The sequence below is a fragment of the Panthera tigris genome, chromosome B4, assembly GCF_018350195.1.
Source record: "Panthera tigris isolate Pti1 chromosome B4, P.tigris_Pti1_mat1.1, whole genome shotgun sequence".
Taxonomy (NCBI): Eukaryota; Metazoa; Chordata; class Mammalia; order Carnivora; family Felidae; genus Panthera; species Panthera tigris.
This window is the reverse complement of record NC_056666.1, coordinates 4,463,303-4,480,698: the sequence shown is the minus strand read 5'-3', so window position 1 is coordinate 4,480,698 and position 17,396 is coordinate 4,463,303. Positions and strand designations below refer to the sequence as shown.

General features: G+C 55.6%; 1 protein-coding gene across 4 annotated transcripts; it reads right to left on the bottom strand.

Annotated features, from left to right (window-relative positions):
• Positions 1–926: 926 nt before the first annotated feature.
• AKR1E2 (aldo-keto reductase family 1 member E2) lies at positions 927–15,411 on the bottom strand. Of its 4 annotated transcripts, XM_042990939.1 has the most exons (11): positions 15,286–15,411; positions 11,318–11,485; positions 9,401–9,517; positions 9,187–9,264; positions 8,076–8,210; positions 7,374–7,496; positions 5,354–5,451; positions 3,322–3,394; positions 2,757–2,840; positions 1,570–1,652; positions 1,330–1,477 (listed from the first exon to the last, which is right to left on the bottom strand). In XM_042990939.1, exons 1-11 carry the CDS (start codon positions 15,322–15,324, stop codon positions 1,390–1,392), a joined length of 1,086 nt encoding a protein of 361 aa, XP_042846873.1. In that variant the 5' UTR covers positions 15,325–15,411; the 3' UTR covers positions 1,330–1,389. The 4 variants fall into 4 exon arrangements, with proteins under 4 accessions (XP_042846876.1, XP_042846875.1, XP_042846873.1 ...); XM_042990942.1 differs by lacking the exons at positions 1,330–1,477; positions 8,076–8,210 and adding an exon at positions 927–1,309; XM_042990941.1 differs by lacking the exons at positions 1,330–1,477; positions 8,076–8,210; positions 15,286–15,411 and adding exons at positions 927–1,309; positions 14,655–14,699.
• Positions 15,412–17,396: the final 1,985 nt, after the last annotated feature.

The window sequence follows — 17,396 nt, the reverse complement described above, 5'->3', positions numbered from 1 at the left end:
TGTGGAAATCAGCAGCGAGGGAGGAAGATCGGATCATCAGTTCAAGTCCGGTAGCTTTAAAGCTTACGAGTTAAATCTTCAGTATTTGTTTACTTGCTGTCTTATCAAAATGTTAAGTGAACAGGTACATGACTGTACATCCAGTATATAATGCATATGCCTTTTAAAAAGCAAATCACAGACCATGTGTGCTGTGGGACAGGTTTTGCGAAGTGTTCCTGCACATGTGTTATATATGTGTATGGATCACATATTTTATGTAATTTGTTTATCTACATGGGTCATAGACATGGGCATAGATTAGAAGGACCCACTAGAAAGAGGATTCTTCTTAGATATTGCTAGTTTAGGCCATTTTTACTTGTTATAATTGAGCTTTTCTCAGTTTTCTTTACATTCTGAATCCGGTAGAATTACTTCATTAAATAGCAAAATTCGGTAAATATTAGTAGAAAGCACATTAGCCTATATGGTGAACTTTTCTTACGTTTAACATAAACAGGGAAACATCCTGCCATTCATTCATGAAAATGAACCTTTTTCGTGGAACGTAATAACTTGTAGCAGATTTTTAAGACAATGGCCCAAAGCATGGTGCTCGAGTGCCATCCGGTGAGCAGAGAGGACACGAGTCACACACAGCCCTGAGCGAGCCCACTGGACGGACCCCGGACGCTGAGCGCAGGAGGGCAATGACCCGCGTGTCCTCTCTGCTTGGGGTTCCCACAGCCGTATTTAAGTAAGAAAAGCCTCTGTGTTGAACTGAGACCCTCTCCCGCCTTCACCCAGCTTGTCTCTGCACGTGTGAACATAAAGATTTTGCTTTAAAACCATCTGGGGGGATTGAGGGAACAGAGCCACACAGATGGCGGGAGGCCGGCCCAGGGTCTCAAGCGGGGCTGGGTGACACATGTAGAGACTCGTGCTATGGTCTCAAATCCGGTATTTAAATATTTCCATAATACAACCTTTTTTCCGAGGGTAGAGGCCACACAGCCTGTCTGGTCAAAATCCTGTCACGCTGTGCTCAAAGGAGCCGTAGGACTGGGGGGTTCTCCACAGAGAGCGAGCGCCGCTCCCAGGGCGGCTCCCTTCCCATCACCCACCACCGGAAATGTGTGGACCTCTCAGGGAGCGCAGCTCTGTTCCAGGCAGGAATCCGCCCAAGTCAAAGCCGGTCGCCCCCACCTCCCTGGCAGAGCCCTGCCTCGGCTCGGGCCTCATGGACCCGTCGGGCCGAGCAGGGGGGGAAGAGGGAGGCCGTGCTCAGTATTCTATGTTGAAAGGATAGTCCTTGTGGTTTTTAGCTCTGAAAAACAGGAAAACAAATCAAAATGAAATGTTTATTACGTTTAAGAGAAACCTTCTAAAAGACACAGCTGTGTGTTTTCAAGCTCCCGATGTATTCAGGTAGTCTTGGGACTCATTCAGAGGCCCATCCTCCGAGGGGAAAGCCTTATGAGAAGGTTTAATTAACCTAAAATGCATACGATCAACACCTATTCGGAATCGCCTCAACCCGAACACTGTTCCCTCCCCCTGGAACGGAGGTAAAGGAGACGTATTTACGTGGGCAAGGTGCACATTCGGAAATTCCTGTCCAGGTCGAGGATGTCGTTCATGTCCGTTTCTGATAATTCAAAGTCAAACACCTGCACCCAAAACAAAACGTTCACGGTGAAGTCAGTCCAGTGACCATCTCGTTGAGCACATGTCGCCTGCGAAGCGCTGCGCCAGACCTGCCGGGGACACAAGATGCGGAGGGAACACTGCACGCGGCACCTGCAACTTCCCCGGATCATCAGCCTTCCCCCGTGAACCGCGGCTGTGACCCTGTGCCTGACGCTGGCTGCCCCGGGCTGGGCGAGAGCCCCTGCAAAGACAGGACGTGTACTGCAGTCCCCACCCCCCCCCCCCCGAGGGGAATAAGGGACGAGCCAGAATCAAGAGGTGGGAGGTGAGCAAAGAACTTTTCCCGTCACTCAAAAACAAAAAACAAAAAATACAAAAAAAGAACCCCCCCCCCAATGAAAAACACCAAAAAACCCCTCCAAAACCAAATGAAAGTGAAAAACCAAAAACATTCGTGCCCCACGCCCTCCCAGCTTGGACACTGGGTCCCCGGGACCACTGGCTCTGACAGTAGCCATAACACAGTGTAATTCTTGTTTCTTTCCTCATAAAGCAGAATTCTAAGCTGCACCCCCTTTGCTCCTAATACCCGTGAGGACTATGACCCCCACTCCTGAAACACGATCTGTTCTCACAGGAGAGCCAGCCCCGGTCCCCAGCTGAGGAACCGGGAGGGAGGGTGCAGCGACCCCCGGGAGGGGACCGGCCGGGCCCGGCCTCTACCCACAGGAGACCCTCCACCCGGTCTAGCAGAAACCAAGGGCTCGGTGTCAGCAGAGGCTCTGACTGGAGGGCGGCCTTCGGTTCTGGAAGGGCCCCACGAATCCAGGTCCGGGCAGCCAGAGGCAGCAGTCCTGAGACTTGGGGAGCAGGCACCCGGCTCAGGGGCACAGCCCTGCGAGCCTCTGGCCGGCACCCCGGCTGTTCAGGACCTGCTGTTCGCCGGCTCCCGGGCTGGGTTCGTGCCTGTCACACTCTGGGGTTCCTCGTGCTGTGGCCGCAGCTCCACCTGGCCCCTCTGCTGCGTCAAAGCCACACAGGGCCTGCTTGTGCGGTGGTCAGACCCCCAGCTGACTACCGTGTGATCCCAAACCCTCCGAATAAAAGAAGAAAAGAACCCTTTCCTGGATATTCTCACGGATCCGTGTTGGGGTGACAGATTTGGGGATCACGATCACATTCCTCTGGATCTGAAATCGGATCACAATCTGCAGAAAAAAGGTCTCGCATCAGACAAGGGGAATCACAGATTCACACTTTACTGTGCAAAGTCCAAAAGTCAGGACAGCCGGAACTTTTATTACAGGCTCTTCTGTCCCAAAGTCCCTCAGAACCCCAACTGGCATTTTCTGCACAGTTCCTCCAATGTGTGTAATGGTCACGACTGGTCCATGGAAAAGCTCAGAGGACCTGCCAACGCCTTAATGACAGTTCACGGAGACGCCCAGCCCCCAAACACTGGACATGAGAGCAAGGAAGTCTTTTCTGTTCCACTCAGCCGGGGGGTCCCACATTTGGAGTTCCACCCACGGGCCTCGCAGCCTTAGTGGGTGGGAGCAGGCGCCCCCTGTGCTGGTGAATTGGAAGCTTGGGGCCAGAGTAAGCAAACCCTTCCTCCGTCCAGTCCCCGGCTCCGAGAGGAAGCGGGGAGACCCCTCCCCCCCCCAGCCTGCGGGCAGCCCCTCCTACCTGGGCGGGAGACCTGTTGTACTTCTGTGCGATCCTCTGAATCACGGGGTCATCCAGGAGGGCCACCCCCTCACTAGAGAGAGCAGGACAGGGCAGGGGGTCAGGGGGGACAAGCCTGGGTGCCTCCTGCTTTCAGACACACAATACCTCCTCCAAAACCAAGACCTAGGTTTATTTTTGTCTGATCACAATACTTGCTCTGGGTAGGAAATTCAAATGATGTATAGGAGCTCATCACCCGCAACCCACCATCTAGAGAAGACATTTCGGTGGGGACAGCTGGGCATGCTGCTTTTCCATGGACATTTGGTGTTTTCTCGAGAGCCAGGGGGCAACGTGAGAGCGTAGGAGGCAACGCGTTCTCCGCGCTTTAGAGAGGCCCTGGGCAGGTAGGGCTGACTTCTGAGCTCTTACTGCGGGGCCTGGGGCGGGGCCTCTAGCGCTGCTGGTAAATAATTGTCGATATTCACGATGGTAATTTCAGAACAGTTCAACTCAAATACCAAAACACGAGGGGAAGCTTCAGTGCAGAGAACTGGAAGGCTGTGGCCATGGCACTATCCCTCAGGGTTTGTCCAGCAGGGACAGGCCCTGGTCACCCTGGAGAGCCATTGCTTTGGCCCCTGCCACCCACTGTGGCTCCAGTGCCCCAAGTTCAGCCACAGAACAGGACCCCGCCTTCCAGCAGCTCCCCAGCCGCTACGAAGTTCAAACACATATGCCCCACTTCCCACAGGAGACACGCAGGTCATAAGAGTCAAATGCTTTCAGCCCTTCCTGGGCCCCTAGTCTGTCCAGGTCCTGAGCCAGGGGCTGTTGGAGAGCCACAAGTTACACGCGGCCCCTGTACTCACGCAGCTCTGACAAGTGGGAGACTGAAAAGAAAATAATGGCAAGACAGTGTAACGAGGGTTATGGACAAAACCTCGATAAGGGGAGTCAGGAGGGCTTCCTGGAGGCGGTGATGCTGACTTGAACTGGACATTAGACATCAGAGTTAGCCAGACTTTAAAAACACAAGATGGTAACAAGATCTCTAGAGGGACGCCTGGTGGCTCAGTTGGTTAAGCGTCCAACCTCGGCTCAGGTCATGATCTCACTGCTCGTGAGTTTGAGCCCCCCATCGGACTCTGTGCGGACAGCTCAGAGCCTGGAGCCTACTTCCAGTTCTGTCTCCATCTCTCTTTGCTCCTCCCCTGCTCGCTGTCTCTGTCTCTCTCTCAAATATAAAACAAACCATTAAAATATATATATATATATATATATATATATATATATATATATATATAAACAACAAGATCTCTAGGTAAAGAGACCAACCTATGCAAAGGCACAGGCTAGAAACACGGCGCTCTACTCCGGGAGCCCCGCGTGGGTTCAGGTGGTGGGTGCACAGTTTGCGGGAAGACACGAGGCCAGAATTAGGCTGAGGCCAGACCGGCTGGGGCGCCTAGGCCCTGCCAAGAACCGAAGGATTTTCAAGCAGGAGAGTGACCTGATCAGACTGAGACGGCTCCCTCGGCTCCCGCGCGGACAACGGATTGGAACCGGGCAAATCGGAGCGGACAGGCTGCTCTAATGACCGGAGAGAACTCCCACTTAACTCGGGCCGTGATGGCGAGAACAGAGATCAACAGACAGATCCCGGGTTCTCTGGCAGAATCAGAGTGGATTCTGGGGGATGGGCTGGAAAGGCAGGACTGCCGGGTGTCTGGTCTGGGGGTGCCGAGCGGGTGGGGGCTCGTGAACGGACGCAGGGCGCACAGCACACGGTTCCGGTGCTGGGGAAAGAGGACGCGTGCAGATGGAGATATCCGTGACCCATCTCGACTGGAAGGCGTAGCAGCGGGCCCGACGTGCTGGTCAAGAGCTCAGACCTGGCCGCTGCCCTCCTCTGGCCGACGGCGCCGGCCCCGCCCCCAGCCCACACGCCCCGCCCACACCTGCCTTTGTTAGGCCCTCCGCTAACTATCCGAATCCAGCAGGAGGGGGCATCTCTCCCCCCCAACCCCCACCACGGACACACCCCCACCTGGAACCGCCGAGGGGCCGGTAGGCTGTCACGGTCACATCTCTGGATTGGCAAAAGTTGATCAGATTCTTCTGGGTAAGATACGGGTGGCACTCGACCTGAAAGGAGAAGCACCGCTTACCGAGAAAATCCAGGTCACCGTACACGGGGGAAGGGCACACTCTCAATGTCTCGGCTGTCACCGATGAGCTCCGGGACCGTCTCGAGGCTCAAGCGTCCACACCTAAAGTGAAAGCCACTGAGAACGGGCAAGAGGAACACCCCGTCGCCTGGACACTCGGATGGCACCTGCTCCGGGAGGCCCTCCCTCTGACCCTTTACTTTCCGCTCTCGCCCGCGTCACCATCTGACATCTTCCACATCGTACTTATTTGCTGTTGTCTGTCTCCCGCCGCTTGATGCGAGCTGCACAGAGGCAGGGGTCTGGGCTGACTTTGTTTTGTTCCCAGACACGCCCCCAGCATCCAGAATAAGCCGGTCAGAGAACCCTCTGTCAAGGCTCCGCAGGTGCATGGAGGACGCTGGGGAGTCATGTGGGACACGCGTGCTCCAGGGGACTCCAGTGGACATTTTGAGAAACTTGAGAGCGGGATTTCTGCCTGCACATTCTGTACATTCTCACGTACAATTCCAGGTCATCAGTGGGCTGAAAATACTCCTTTAGAGTGAATTAAGAGCTGCAAACAGTGCCCTTGAGGGTCAGGAACGTGCTGGGCACAGCCACCAGAAAGAGCAAGGAAAACTCTTCTGAGGGGACGTTGCTGGGGGCTCAGAACCCCAATTAGGAAACAGCCCCTCAGGCCCCTCCCACCCCACAGAGGAAGCAACAGCTCTCCCCCCCATCCCCCACTTAAAGTGCTGCTCAGCAGGAACCCTGACAGAACGGGGGCGTATATCATGCACATGAACATTCTAGGCACGCCAGGGTTTAAAGCAGGGAAGCTAAGGCATGCCTCGCGTCGGGACAGGTGCCGCTCTGAGGAAGGCGGCTAGGAGAGCTTCCAGAAGGCAGACGCTGTTGGGCTTTGGGCTCCAGGCGCCGACCAGCACGCTCCCCTGTGGAAACTCGCTGAGCGATGCCCAACCTCTCCTGCATCCGCGCTACACCGTGTTTATAAAAAATGGAACGTGATGCTCTATTCTCAATATCCCCAAGCGGAAGCTATGCAAGTGGCCGTCGATGCCAGAGTGGGTAACGATAGTGTGGTGTGTGTGCCCAGCGGAATCCCACGCAGAAATCAGAACGACGGACGATCGTACAGGAATACGGAGGAATCCAACAGACGCGATGTTGGAAGAAGCCAGGCGGGAAAGAGTACGTAATGGGTCACTTCATCTACATAAAGTTCAGGAGCCAGTGTCCGCTGTTAGTAATCAGCACACGGGCTGCCCTTTGTCGGGGGGCGGTCAACGGGAGGAAGCGTGGTGGGGCTTCGGGTGCTGGTCACGCGCTGTTTCTCGATCTGGATGTAGGCACAGAGCGAGGCTCGGTTTACGAGAATTTACTGAGCTCTACTGTCATGGGTGCACTTTTTAAATGTACATGACACCTGAGCAAATGTTTAGGTAAAAGAATGTACTGCAAAAAGGCCCTTTCTGCAAGCGAAGCCCTCTCCTCACGAGCCAGCTCTCTGCACAAAAGTCCTGGCAGAGTCCGTGAACCTGGGGTCTTTCGGCTGCCTGCCCCCCAGGTGGAGGGATGGGGACGGGCCCAGGTGCCTTCCCAGGAAGCGAGCAGCGATGTCAGGGAGGGAGGAGGGCGAGACAGGAGTGTCACCACTTCTGCACGCAGAGGACCAAGCTCAGCCCGTGGCCGACCTCCCGAGGACCCCACCTAATCGAACAAGCCTTTCCAGAAGCTCTCCGGCCTCAGCACCCGTTACTTGCCTCACCGCTCCCTAAGTCACCATTTTTGCAGCCACGGGAGAAAAATGCCTACTCTGTGCCCCCTGTTTCATTTCCAGCGTAGCCAGGGGGAACGTGACGGCTGAAAAGCCAACTCCATCTGTTAAAGCCTCACCTGGTTCGTCACTGGCTTGAACCTCAGGTTGGGTTTATTCAAAAGCCTCTCGAGCTGCTGGTGGTTGAAGTTTGACACCCCGATGGCTCTCACCAGCCCCGTGACCACCAGGTCCTCCATGGCCTAAAGACAACAAACAGTCATTCTGCTTCCCCCTCCCCCCCATCGCCCATGCCCCTCCCTCCCCAGGCTAAACCGGCTCCCCAGGCTTCTAAATATCCCACCCGATGCCCCACAGGTATTTCTGCCCCCAGGGCCTCTAGTGGCCGGGGACCCTGGGCACGTTGTGTGACCACGCTGAGCCTCAGTGTCCTCATCTGCAAAGTGGGGACGAGCTTGTTCATGTCACAGGGTTGTTTTAAGGATCCCATCAAGTAACACACACAAAGCATTTAGCGCAGGGCTAGAATGTGGCCAACACTCAACACTTCAGCTGTTATTTCTCCCCTTCCTCTGAACATGTGTGACACAGGGTTCGGCAGGGATGCCCGTCGCTTGCCGCTCTTTCTACCTAGCGTATACGCTTCCTAAGCGCAGTGACGTGCCATCATCCTCCTGCTGGCCGTGAACTTCAGGAGGTGTCGGGCTGGCGTGGGGCACCTCGTCAACAGTAGGTCCTGGGTCCTGAGCGGCCACGGGCCGGAGATCAGTCAGCATGCACCAGCCACTGCCTGGAGGCACCAGCATCGCCCGGAGACTCACCCGGGCTGCATGTGGCCCGGACCCCAAGCCACAGCTCTCCTGAGGGGCGATGCCGTGGGACAGAAGCCACTGGGGCCCCCTGGACGCTGGTCCTGACAGCCCAGATCCCTCATCTAATCTGTTTTGCCGATTGCCCTGTTTAAGAGAAATGGGGGGAGGGAGAGGGTGGCCTGACTGGTGCGCCTGCCGACTCTGCCTGGTGCTCGAAGGCCTTCTCTCGCCCATCTCCCTGGACTCAGCGGGCTCCAGCGGGAGCTCACTGCTTCCCAGGCCTCACACCCGCCCTCCTCCGTCCCACACCGTTTGCGAGATTACACGCGCCAGGTCAGCCGGGCCCCACGGAACACTGTCCCCTTCCACACCTGCACCCCTCACCGCGATGCCGCTGCTCGCTACTTTATTCCAGGTCTCTTCCCCCTTTTTGCCCGGAAACCTGCCACTCGGCCTCCAGCCCCACACAGGCCTGGCTGGGCTGCCGGACCTCGTTCCGAGATGCTCGAGGCCCAGCGGTCCACAGCCACACGACAGCAGTGGTAGCTACGGCCAGGTAATGGATGGGGGGGATTCTTAAATGTTCTTTCTCATACTCTTCCGTATTTCTGTCACGACCAAGTGATACTCTCTCATCAACAAACAAGCGGACACCGGGGTGCATGGGTGGCTCAGTCAAGCGTCCGACTTCGGCTCAGGTCACGATCTCACAGTTCCTGGGTTCGAGCCCCGCATCGGGCCCTGTGCTGACAGCTCACAGCCCGGAGCCTGCTTCGGATTCTGTGTCTCCCTCTCTCTCTGTTCCTCCCCCGCTTGTGTTTTCTCTCTCTCTCAAAAATAAATAAACATTAAAAAAAAAAAACAAAAACAAAAAGTCGACACTGAGACTAAAACGGGGGGGGGGAGGGGGGGGGGGAGTCTGACTTAGTCATCCCTGGAACTGACGTCCTGGCAGAGGAACCAGCCGGAACTAGGGCGGCAGATGGGCGGCCGGGATCAGGTGCTGGTTCCCGCTCACAGCGCACACGAGTGTGTCGGGGGACAACCGCAACCCCCCCGCCCCCGACGCATGCACACGACCCGCCGTCACCTCGCCCGAGGCCGGCGGGACGCGCCTCACCTCCCACGTGTCCAGGAAGTCCGTGTCGCTGGGCAGCACCATGCCGTTGCGGTCCAGGGGCAGGTCTTCCTCCCCGGGCTGGGAGGGGCAGAGGCGGGGGCGGACGAAGACCACGGGGTCCTTGAGGAGGCCTGGGGAGAGCTCCCCGCACCCCCCGCCGGGCCTGACCAGAGGGAAGGTGCTGCCCCTGGGCTCTGCGCCTCCCGGACGGTACCTTGAAGCCCATGGGCCAGTGCATGAGGTAGAGGTCCAGGTAATCCAGCTTCAAGGCCTTGAGACTCTTGGTGCAGGCCGCCTTCACCAAGGACTTCTCATGTCTGGTGCACCAGAGCTATGGGGGGCGCGGGGGGGAGGAGGAAGCCAGTGTCAACTTCTGCCCCTCAGTCCCCCAAGTCCGGGAGCAGGAGGACAGACGGCATCCGGGACCAGACGGCAACGAATACGGAGGGGGCAGCGACATCACCCTCAGATGGTTCCGGAACTCCCTCGGGAAGGGGTCTCCAAAAGAGGGCTCCTTCTGCCTGACTCCCACTACAGGGAGACAGGGCCACTGTGAAACATTTGGGAGGGGGCGGTCTGGTTATTTGGATCCACTAGGACCAGAAGAAACAACCAGAACCAGACCAAAGCAAACGGCTGTAAGCAGAGAGGAGGAGAACTCTGGAGAACTTGTACGTTGCTTCCCACCTGCGTCTCCTCCACGTTCAAGGGCCTCTGTTCTCAGGGTCTCGTAATCGTGCAGGTTAAATTAGGGAAGTTAACACCCACTGCCTTGTATTGATTTAGAGATTTCCAGCCACACCCCCTGTGAAGTAGAAAATTTGCCATTTTCTCCCTCCCATTACGTCCCCTGTTACACTATTTAGTACTAACTGTGACGGAAGCTAATCCAAAGACTCCGTCACAGCAAGAGAAAAACCAAAAATAAATAAGTACGAGAAAGAGAATTAAAAGATATAAAAACAGACTCTCACCATAGTGTATTGATGACAAAAGAGAAGAAAAAAAAACCCTAAAAATTATCATTAACAATGGTACTCCCGAAACAGCGAGTATGAAAAAAATTGTATTTCCGTGACTTTTCCGAATTGCGGGAAGAGTGAACACACTTCCCCTGCGGACTCAGAGGGCACCAGGAGCAGCGGGCCCCGGGTGACGGGGCTGACCGAGCCATCCCGTCACCCACCTCGCCTCGCCTCGCCCTCACCAGCCCTCTGCCCTCGCTCCACAGGCACTGACGACTTACAGAAATCATCCGGAACTGGAACAGAAGGGCAAGTCTACAGAAACCACACTGAGTCCTGCAATTGTGGAAATTAGTCCCGGAAACTCCTCAGGAGATGATCGAATCCGGACCCCCGTTTTATACACGGTGGAGCTGTGTCATCCAGGGACTCTCCTGGTCCCTCGGGGTTTGTGACAGGAGGTGGGGCCGTGACAGATGGCGGGGCCGTGAGAGACAGCGGGAATGACAACCCGTGGCTCCTGGCCTCAGAGTCCTAACAATCTGCCTCAAAGTCCAAGGCAGGGGAGTTCCGGAACTCTCCCGCGGTCTGGACCTGCCCCTACCGGGCCCTGAGCACCTGTCTCCCTCCTGAGCCGGCTCCTGCGGTCCAAGTCCGGGCTGTGAGTGTCCTCTGCCTCCCGCTCCAACCCCTGCTCCCTCCGGCTGCTGCAGTCACCCAGCTCTGACACAAGTCTGGCTTGTCCGGAACCCGAGCTCCCTGCTGAGAACCCGCGCCGTTGTGCGGTGTGTGCGGATGAAGAGTGAGCCCCTTGAAAGGCGTGACTTCGTCACCTGGCCTGTCCCTGCTTTGAAAGGCGTGACTTCGTCACCTGGCCTGTCCCTGCTGCAGCCGCACTTCTCATGACTGACGTTTTCTGATCCAGGAGCACCGAGCTCCTTCCAGGCCCCCGTCCCCCCGGTGCTGTCCCGTGCCTCGGGCCCCTGCCCATGCTGTCCCCGACACCTGCACCGCATCCAGTGCGTGCACGAAGCCGCACGAGTGTCCCGTACGCACTGGTCATCAGCTCCTGTGGGACCAGAAGGCCCTCCCCACGCTGGGTCGGCTACCCTGCTGCCCCAGCCCGCGTGGGCTGCACCCTGCTCGCCCTGCACGCCGAGTCCTACCTTACTGACGACAAACAGGTCCTGCCGGGTCACCACGCCCTCCCTGATCTTGCGCTGGATCCCGGCTCCGACCTCACTCTCGTTGTGGTACAAGTAAGCGCAGTCAAAGTGCCGGAACCCCGCGTCTATCGCCACTTTCACTGCCTCCGTCACCTCGCCCGGAGCTGCCTGCGAAACGAACGTGACATAGGCGGTCCGCCCACATCAGGCCATCCCAACCTCAGCGCTGGAAAATGTAGAGTCAAACGACACATGAGTGAGGACGCGCTAAAATTGGGGGAGGTCAGGGGCAGGAAGGATTTAGATGCAACCTAAGTTCCAACACCTTTCCTTACCTGGGGGAAACCCCACAGGTATTTTAGGGCCTGCAAAGAACCGAGCGAGATGCCGCGCTTCCTGAACGAGCAAAGGAATAAACAAACGCGGGATGAATCGGGATAGACACTGAGACGCAAGAAGGTGTAGACTCACCCTCTACCCGAGGAGACCAGGGGGCCAAGTGTGAAGGTAAGCGGGTGTCCGCTCACACGAAGACAACCCGGCACACGTGGGGCACCTCCCCAAGCCCCGAGGGGCACTACGGATTCCCTCAAGAAGGTGAGGTTCAGAAAACGCTCGCGGGTGAGCTGGGTGGCTCAAGCGAGCAAAGGGACGAGACGCGGGGGCAGAGGCCTGGGGAGGGCTCGGGACACAAGGCACGAGCATCCCCAAGGGCTCTGGAGCCCACACGGCACCCTCTCGCGTGAGCCTCACTAACCCCAGGCGCCGGGCCAGAAGAATGGTCCGCCTCTGACAAGCAGCACATTCTGGGGGGCCAGAAGCTAAGGAAGCGTCCACCTGAAGTTAGACAACGATCCACCCAGGAATTAGAAGGAAAGGGAATCTGGAGACAAGGACGCACATCAAGTAAAGATAGGACACAGAAGATCAGCAGAGCCGGAGGTTAGTTCTTTGAAAGACTTTAATAAGGTGGACAATCTTCTCACAAGACTGGAAACCCAAAAACCGGTCATGCAGATACAACAGAGACCCCAAATCTCAGGAAATGTTACCAGTAACTCTCAGCCAACAATTGGGAAAAATGAAAAGAATGAGGGAAATCCCTAGAAAACCTTGCTCAAGAAGTAAAAGCTGACTTCTCCTATAATTATTTCTAAAATGAAGCAATTAAACACACAGAGTTCTGCAAAAATTTCAAGGATGTAATCGTCCCAATTTAACACAAAATCTTTCAGAGAAGAGAAAAAGAGAGAATACTCCCAACCCCTTCTACCAAACCGGCATAACCCTGGAGTCAAAAGCAGACAAAAATATTCAAAGGAAAGGCCTGCATTCATCTCACCCATGAATAAGAGTTGCAAAAATCCTAAGTAAAATGACATCAGAATGGATGCGACAGTGTATATGAAAAACTAACATACCACACCCACAGAGCTTATCTTAGAGAGCCAAGGGTGGCTTGATATTAGAAAATCCATAATAATTCACCACATTAACAGATTAAAAAAGAAATCACATCGGGGTGCTTGGGTGGCTCCGGCTGGTAGAGCATTCAACTCTGGAGCTCATCTAAGGTCATGATCCCAAGGCCGTGGGATCGAGCTCTGTGTTGGGTTCTGCACCGAACGTGGAGCCTGCTTGGGATCCTCTCTCTCTCTCCCTCTGTCTTCCTCCCCCGCATGTGTGCTCTCTCTCTAAAATTAAAAAAATAATAATAAAAAAATAAAAAATGAATCATGTCAGTCAATGTTGGATAAAATTCAACACCCATTTGTGATTTAAACTCTCAGTCAACTTGGAAAAAATGAAGCTCTTTAACCTGGTAAAGAATGTCCACATTTAAAACAACAATAAATATAATTAAAAAAAAAAAAAAAAAACAAGAACAAAAGCAAGCCAAAGAACAAATGGGCAAACATCATCCTAAATGTCCAAGTATCAGAAACAGTCCCTTAAAGTCAGGAACAGAACAAGAATGGTCACTGTAGTGGAGGTCCTAGCCATCCAGAAGCAACTCAGAAAAAACAATTTGGGACTTAAGGATCAGAAAAAAAGAAATGAAAGTATCATTATTTGTAGATGCTACAATCACTTATGTAGAAAGCCCAAACGAATTCATAGGCAAATTAAAAGAACTCACAAGACAATTTGGCAAAGTGGCTGAAAATGTGATGAATATACCAAAGAAGGCTCTTTTTTTTTTTTTTAAAGAAGGCTCCACACCCAACAGGGGGCTTGAACTCCCGACCCCAAGATCAAAAGTCACGTGCTCCAGCGACTGGGCCAGCCAGGCACTCGGAGATGATTGTTTTTCAATGCATCAACAGCAAACAAGCTGAAGACATAATTTCAGAGAAGTTTCCTTTCCAATAGTATCGTGGACGGTCCAGGATCAGGAATGATTCCATCAAATGAAGTGTATGCTTTCTACAGGGCAAGCTGTATATACAACCAGATGAAGAGAGAGAGAGACGCCTTCTATCCAGGACAATTCATTAACACAGAAATACACTGGGCTTGTAGAAAGCCAGATTTAGTATCATCAAGTTGCCAGTTCTCCCAGACTGATCTACAGATTTAATGTGATTCCGCAGGCCCAGAACAGGCTCTGTCCCCACCTCTGGGACCTGGGCTGCCCTGTGTTTTCTGTGGCAGAGATGTGAGCTCCAAGCCTAGGCTCCAGGATGCCCCTTGCTCTCTGGTGCCTGGGCCATCACCACGAGAATACCCCAGATTCTCCTGCTTGAGGTCGAGACTTGCGTTGAGCCACGAGCAGCCCAACAGTCCCAAGTGAGAGCGGCCAAACCCCAGACACTGAGCGAGCGGCCGGGTGCATAGAGCCCAGCTGACCACCCAACAGGCAGCAGTGATGATGCACATGCTGCCGTAAACGATGGAGCTTCTGCGATTGGTTGTGGGTGCATCGCTTCCGGAGCAACCGACAGCTGATGCTTGATCTGTGACGGTACACTGCTGGAAATAAGTAAATCCAAGCAAGACTTTGTGTGGATCGAGAAGGGGCCACCGAGACTGATCCAGGTCCGTGCACCTGAAGTCCAACAACCACAAAAAGGAACCTTTGGGCCTCTGAAACGGCTTCTGCAGGTTTCCCTTCGCCGTGTGCAAGGCAGTATGCCTGGACTCCCACCCCCAGCAGAAGACAGTGCATAAGAGCAGGACTGGAGGCAGGCAAGAAAGTGCCAGCATGGAACCCCCTGAGCCCCCCGAGCAGCTCCCGAAAGCACATCCAGGGCCACATGCTGAGAACCACAGTGAGTAGAGTTGCCTCCTTGGTCTTTAAGAGTTGGTAAGTACATAGAAGAAACGCTTTAAATACTGTTTTGATGAGCAGGGGTTGATGATTCCAATGCCTACTCATCTGGTAGCTTCTTAAGTGACTTCTCAAATGAACATCTTTATTGAAGACAAAGTGTACAGAAACAAAAGAAACAAGGAAGGCCTGGTTAGCGCCTGACTGAAATCACGGATAGGAGTCACAGCGGCCAAAGTGCAGCAAGTCCCCGAGTGCCCCGCCTGGTTCTCACTGGGCGCTGCACGCTTTCCCTCTGAAACCCCACTGGCGGTGGGGGCACCTCCTTGTCTGTCCTGCGGGTGGCAAGTCCCGCCAGCCTCTGGGGAGGCGCCACCAGCCCGACCACCAGCCCCGACCCCAGCCAGACCCCAGCCCTCCGGCCCAGACACTGCCCCGACCACCTGCTGCTCCCCGCCACGACCACCAGCCCCGACCCCAGCCCTCCGGCCCTGACCCAGCCTCATCACCGTCCCCTCGGGGCTCCCGCGAACTTTTACTTCCGAACGCCCCAGGCACCGCCGCATTTCCGGAGAACCTCCCCCTTCAAACAGGGGCGGTGGCGCCGAGGCAGGCGGCCCTGGGGGGTCCCCTCCGCGTCCCAGAGCGCCGCGGACGGGAAAGGCCCTCCCTCCCCCAGGTCGTGAGGCCACCTCACCTTCCAGGTGCCCAGGCCCAGAGCCGGGATCTTCTCCATGGTGGCCAGCACTGCCGCCGCCGCCGCACGACTCCTGGGGCGCCACTCAGCCTCTAGCTCTGCGACTGGGGACGGCGGGTGGGTGGGCGTGAGGGCGGGCGCTCCGATTGGCCGCAGCGCCAAGTGGGGGGGCGGTGCCAGCGGGAGGCAGCTCTGATTGGCTGGCGGCTCCAGGGTGCCGTTAGCTGGAGACGCCCCTCGGGCCAGGGGACACACCCACAAGTCTGGAAGCGGGAGAAGCGGGCGTGTCTGTGCGCCAGCGCCGGACTTTTCGGCTCTGTTCGCGCCGTCCCAGCTCGGCTCCGATCTTACAGCCACAGGTCCTGGGAGCACAGCGTCAGGAGGGGCGAGATGCCGGACTGGTGGGCTGGTGTTTCGAGGGTCCCAGGGTCGGCAGGGCCAGGCCATCCCCAGGACGGACGGCACAGGTCTGGAGCTGTGTCCACCGCTCTGGGCGCCTGGCACCAGGGAAACCCCTAACACCCACCCTCACGGGGAGGGGGCTCCATAATAGAGAGGGAAGACCTTCCTCCTCTGCAGCCTGATGTGCCTGCGGCAGGAATCCCGAGGGTCCCACAGGCTTCTAGGAGTTGCCGGCCTCGGTTCTCCATCGACGACACACTAGGCTGAGTCCAGTAAATGTTGTCTACTCCCCGGGGCCCCTAGGGACTGAGTACCTGGGTAATGCAGAATGTGGCGGGGCACTGGACTGCGCCTGCCTCCGAGGACCAAGGACCCTCCCTCCCTGCCGGAGCCTCAGGTGGAAGTGGGCGGAGTCCCTGCCCTGGAGGGGCTGAGTAGGTTCCTGGGTGAACTGGGCACCCCGGTACAGTGGTCGGGACTGGGGGGTATGGAGCATAGGTCCCACGCATTCCCCTCTGCAGCCCCTAGTTCCTAACCCCTTTGTCGCCTGGGGCCTGGGAGCCCCACTGCCTTGGGGACCCCAAAGGTGTGTTCATCTCTAGTTTCCCGCCTGGGGCTGCAGTTCTGGTTCCCACCACCAGGCGGTGATCACTGCTCTACCAAGCACCTGGCCCAGGGAAGGGACACCCCCTTGCCTCTGACCCAACGTGGACCTTTTATTATGAGCTTCTCTGAAGCGGGAGGGAGCTCCCAGACCCTCTCACTGGCTCCTTCGGCTCCTGCCTCACGCGGAGTGAGTGCTGTAAGGACCCACATGGTCCCTGCCCTCCAGGAGCTCACGGCCCAGGGTGGGGGATGGACAAAAGCATGCAAGAGATCAAGTGCTCTGCGGAAGTGAAGCAGGGTGCTTGAGGGCCAGTCAGGAGCCCCTAAGCAGGGTCTAAAAGGCCTCCAGGTGGCAATCATGCTGTGACCAGAAAGACAAGAGTAGCTGGCCCTGTACAAGTCTGGGAACAGTGTGCTGGGGGAAGGGAAGCTCACAAGTGCAGAGACCCAGAGGCAGAAGCACATTTGGCCAGAGGGGCTGAGAAGAAGCCACTGCTGCTGGAGAGAGCTGGGGAGGGGGGAGGGAGGGAGGGAGGAGAGCAGGGCCAGACGTGGGCCTGGCAGGATATACTGCTTGTCTATGTGTGAGACACGTTACCCTGACTAGTGCTCCCAAAAGCAAACACTATCCCAGGGTCTGTGGTTAGGGCCCCCGCTTAGCCCAGCTGAATGAAGCCTGTGCCTCAAGGTCTCCCAGGAGCCTGGGCTGTGGTTTCAGCTGAGGCTGGGTTGGGGCAGGGTCCCCTTCTGAGCTCATTCACAAGTTACCGGCAAGATTCTCCCTGCCCCTCTCCCCTGCTCACACTCTCTCTAAAGTAAAAAAAAAAAAAAAACCTTCAGTAATATCTTGTAAAAGATTTTCACCTCCGTGGTTCGGTTCATTTCTAAGTACTTTATTCTTTTTGATGCTATTATAAACGGAGTTATGTTTCAATTTCCTTTTCAGATCATTGTTTATATGGAAATACGCCTGATTTTTGAGTGTTAATTGTGTATCCTGCAACTTGGCTGAATCCTGCTTTAGTTTTGACAGTTTTCTGGTGGATTTTTCTACTTAAATGATGTCATCTATGAACACAGATCATTTTACTTCTTCCTTTCTA

Coding starts and splice junctions, on each gene's coding strand:
- AKR1E2 (XM_042990939.1), bottom strand. CDS start 15,324: ATGGAGAAGATCCCGGCTCTGGGCCTGGGCACCTGGAAG. Junction 7,497..8,075: donor CCGGGCCACATGCAGCCCGG/GTGAGTCTCCGG, acceptor TGTTGTCTTTAG/GCCATGGAGGACCTGGTGGT. Junction 3,395..5,353: donor CGGCCCCTCGGCGGTTCCAG/GTGGGGGTGTGT, acceptor TGCTCTCTCTAG/TGAGGGGGTGGCCCTCCTGG.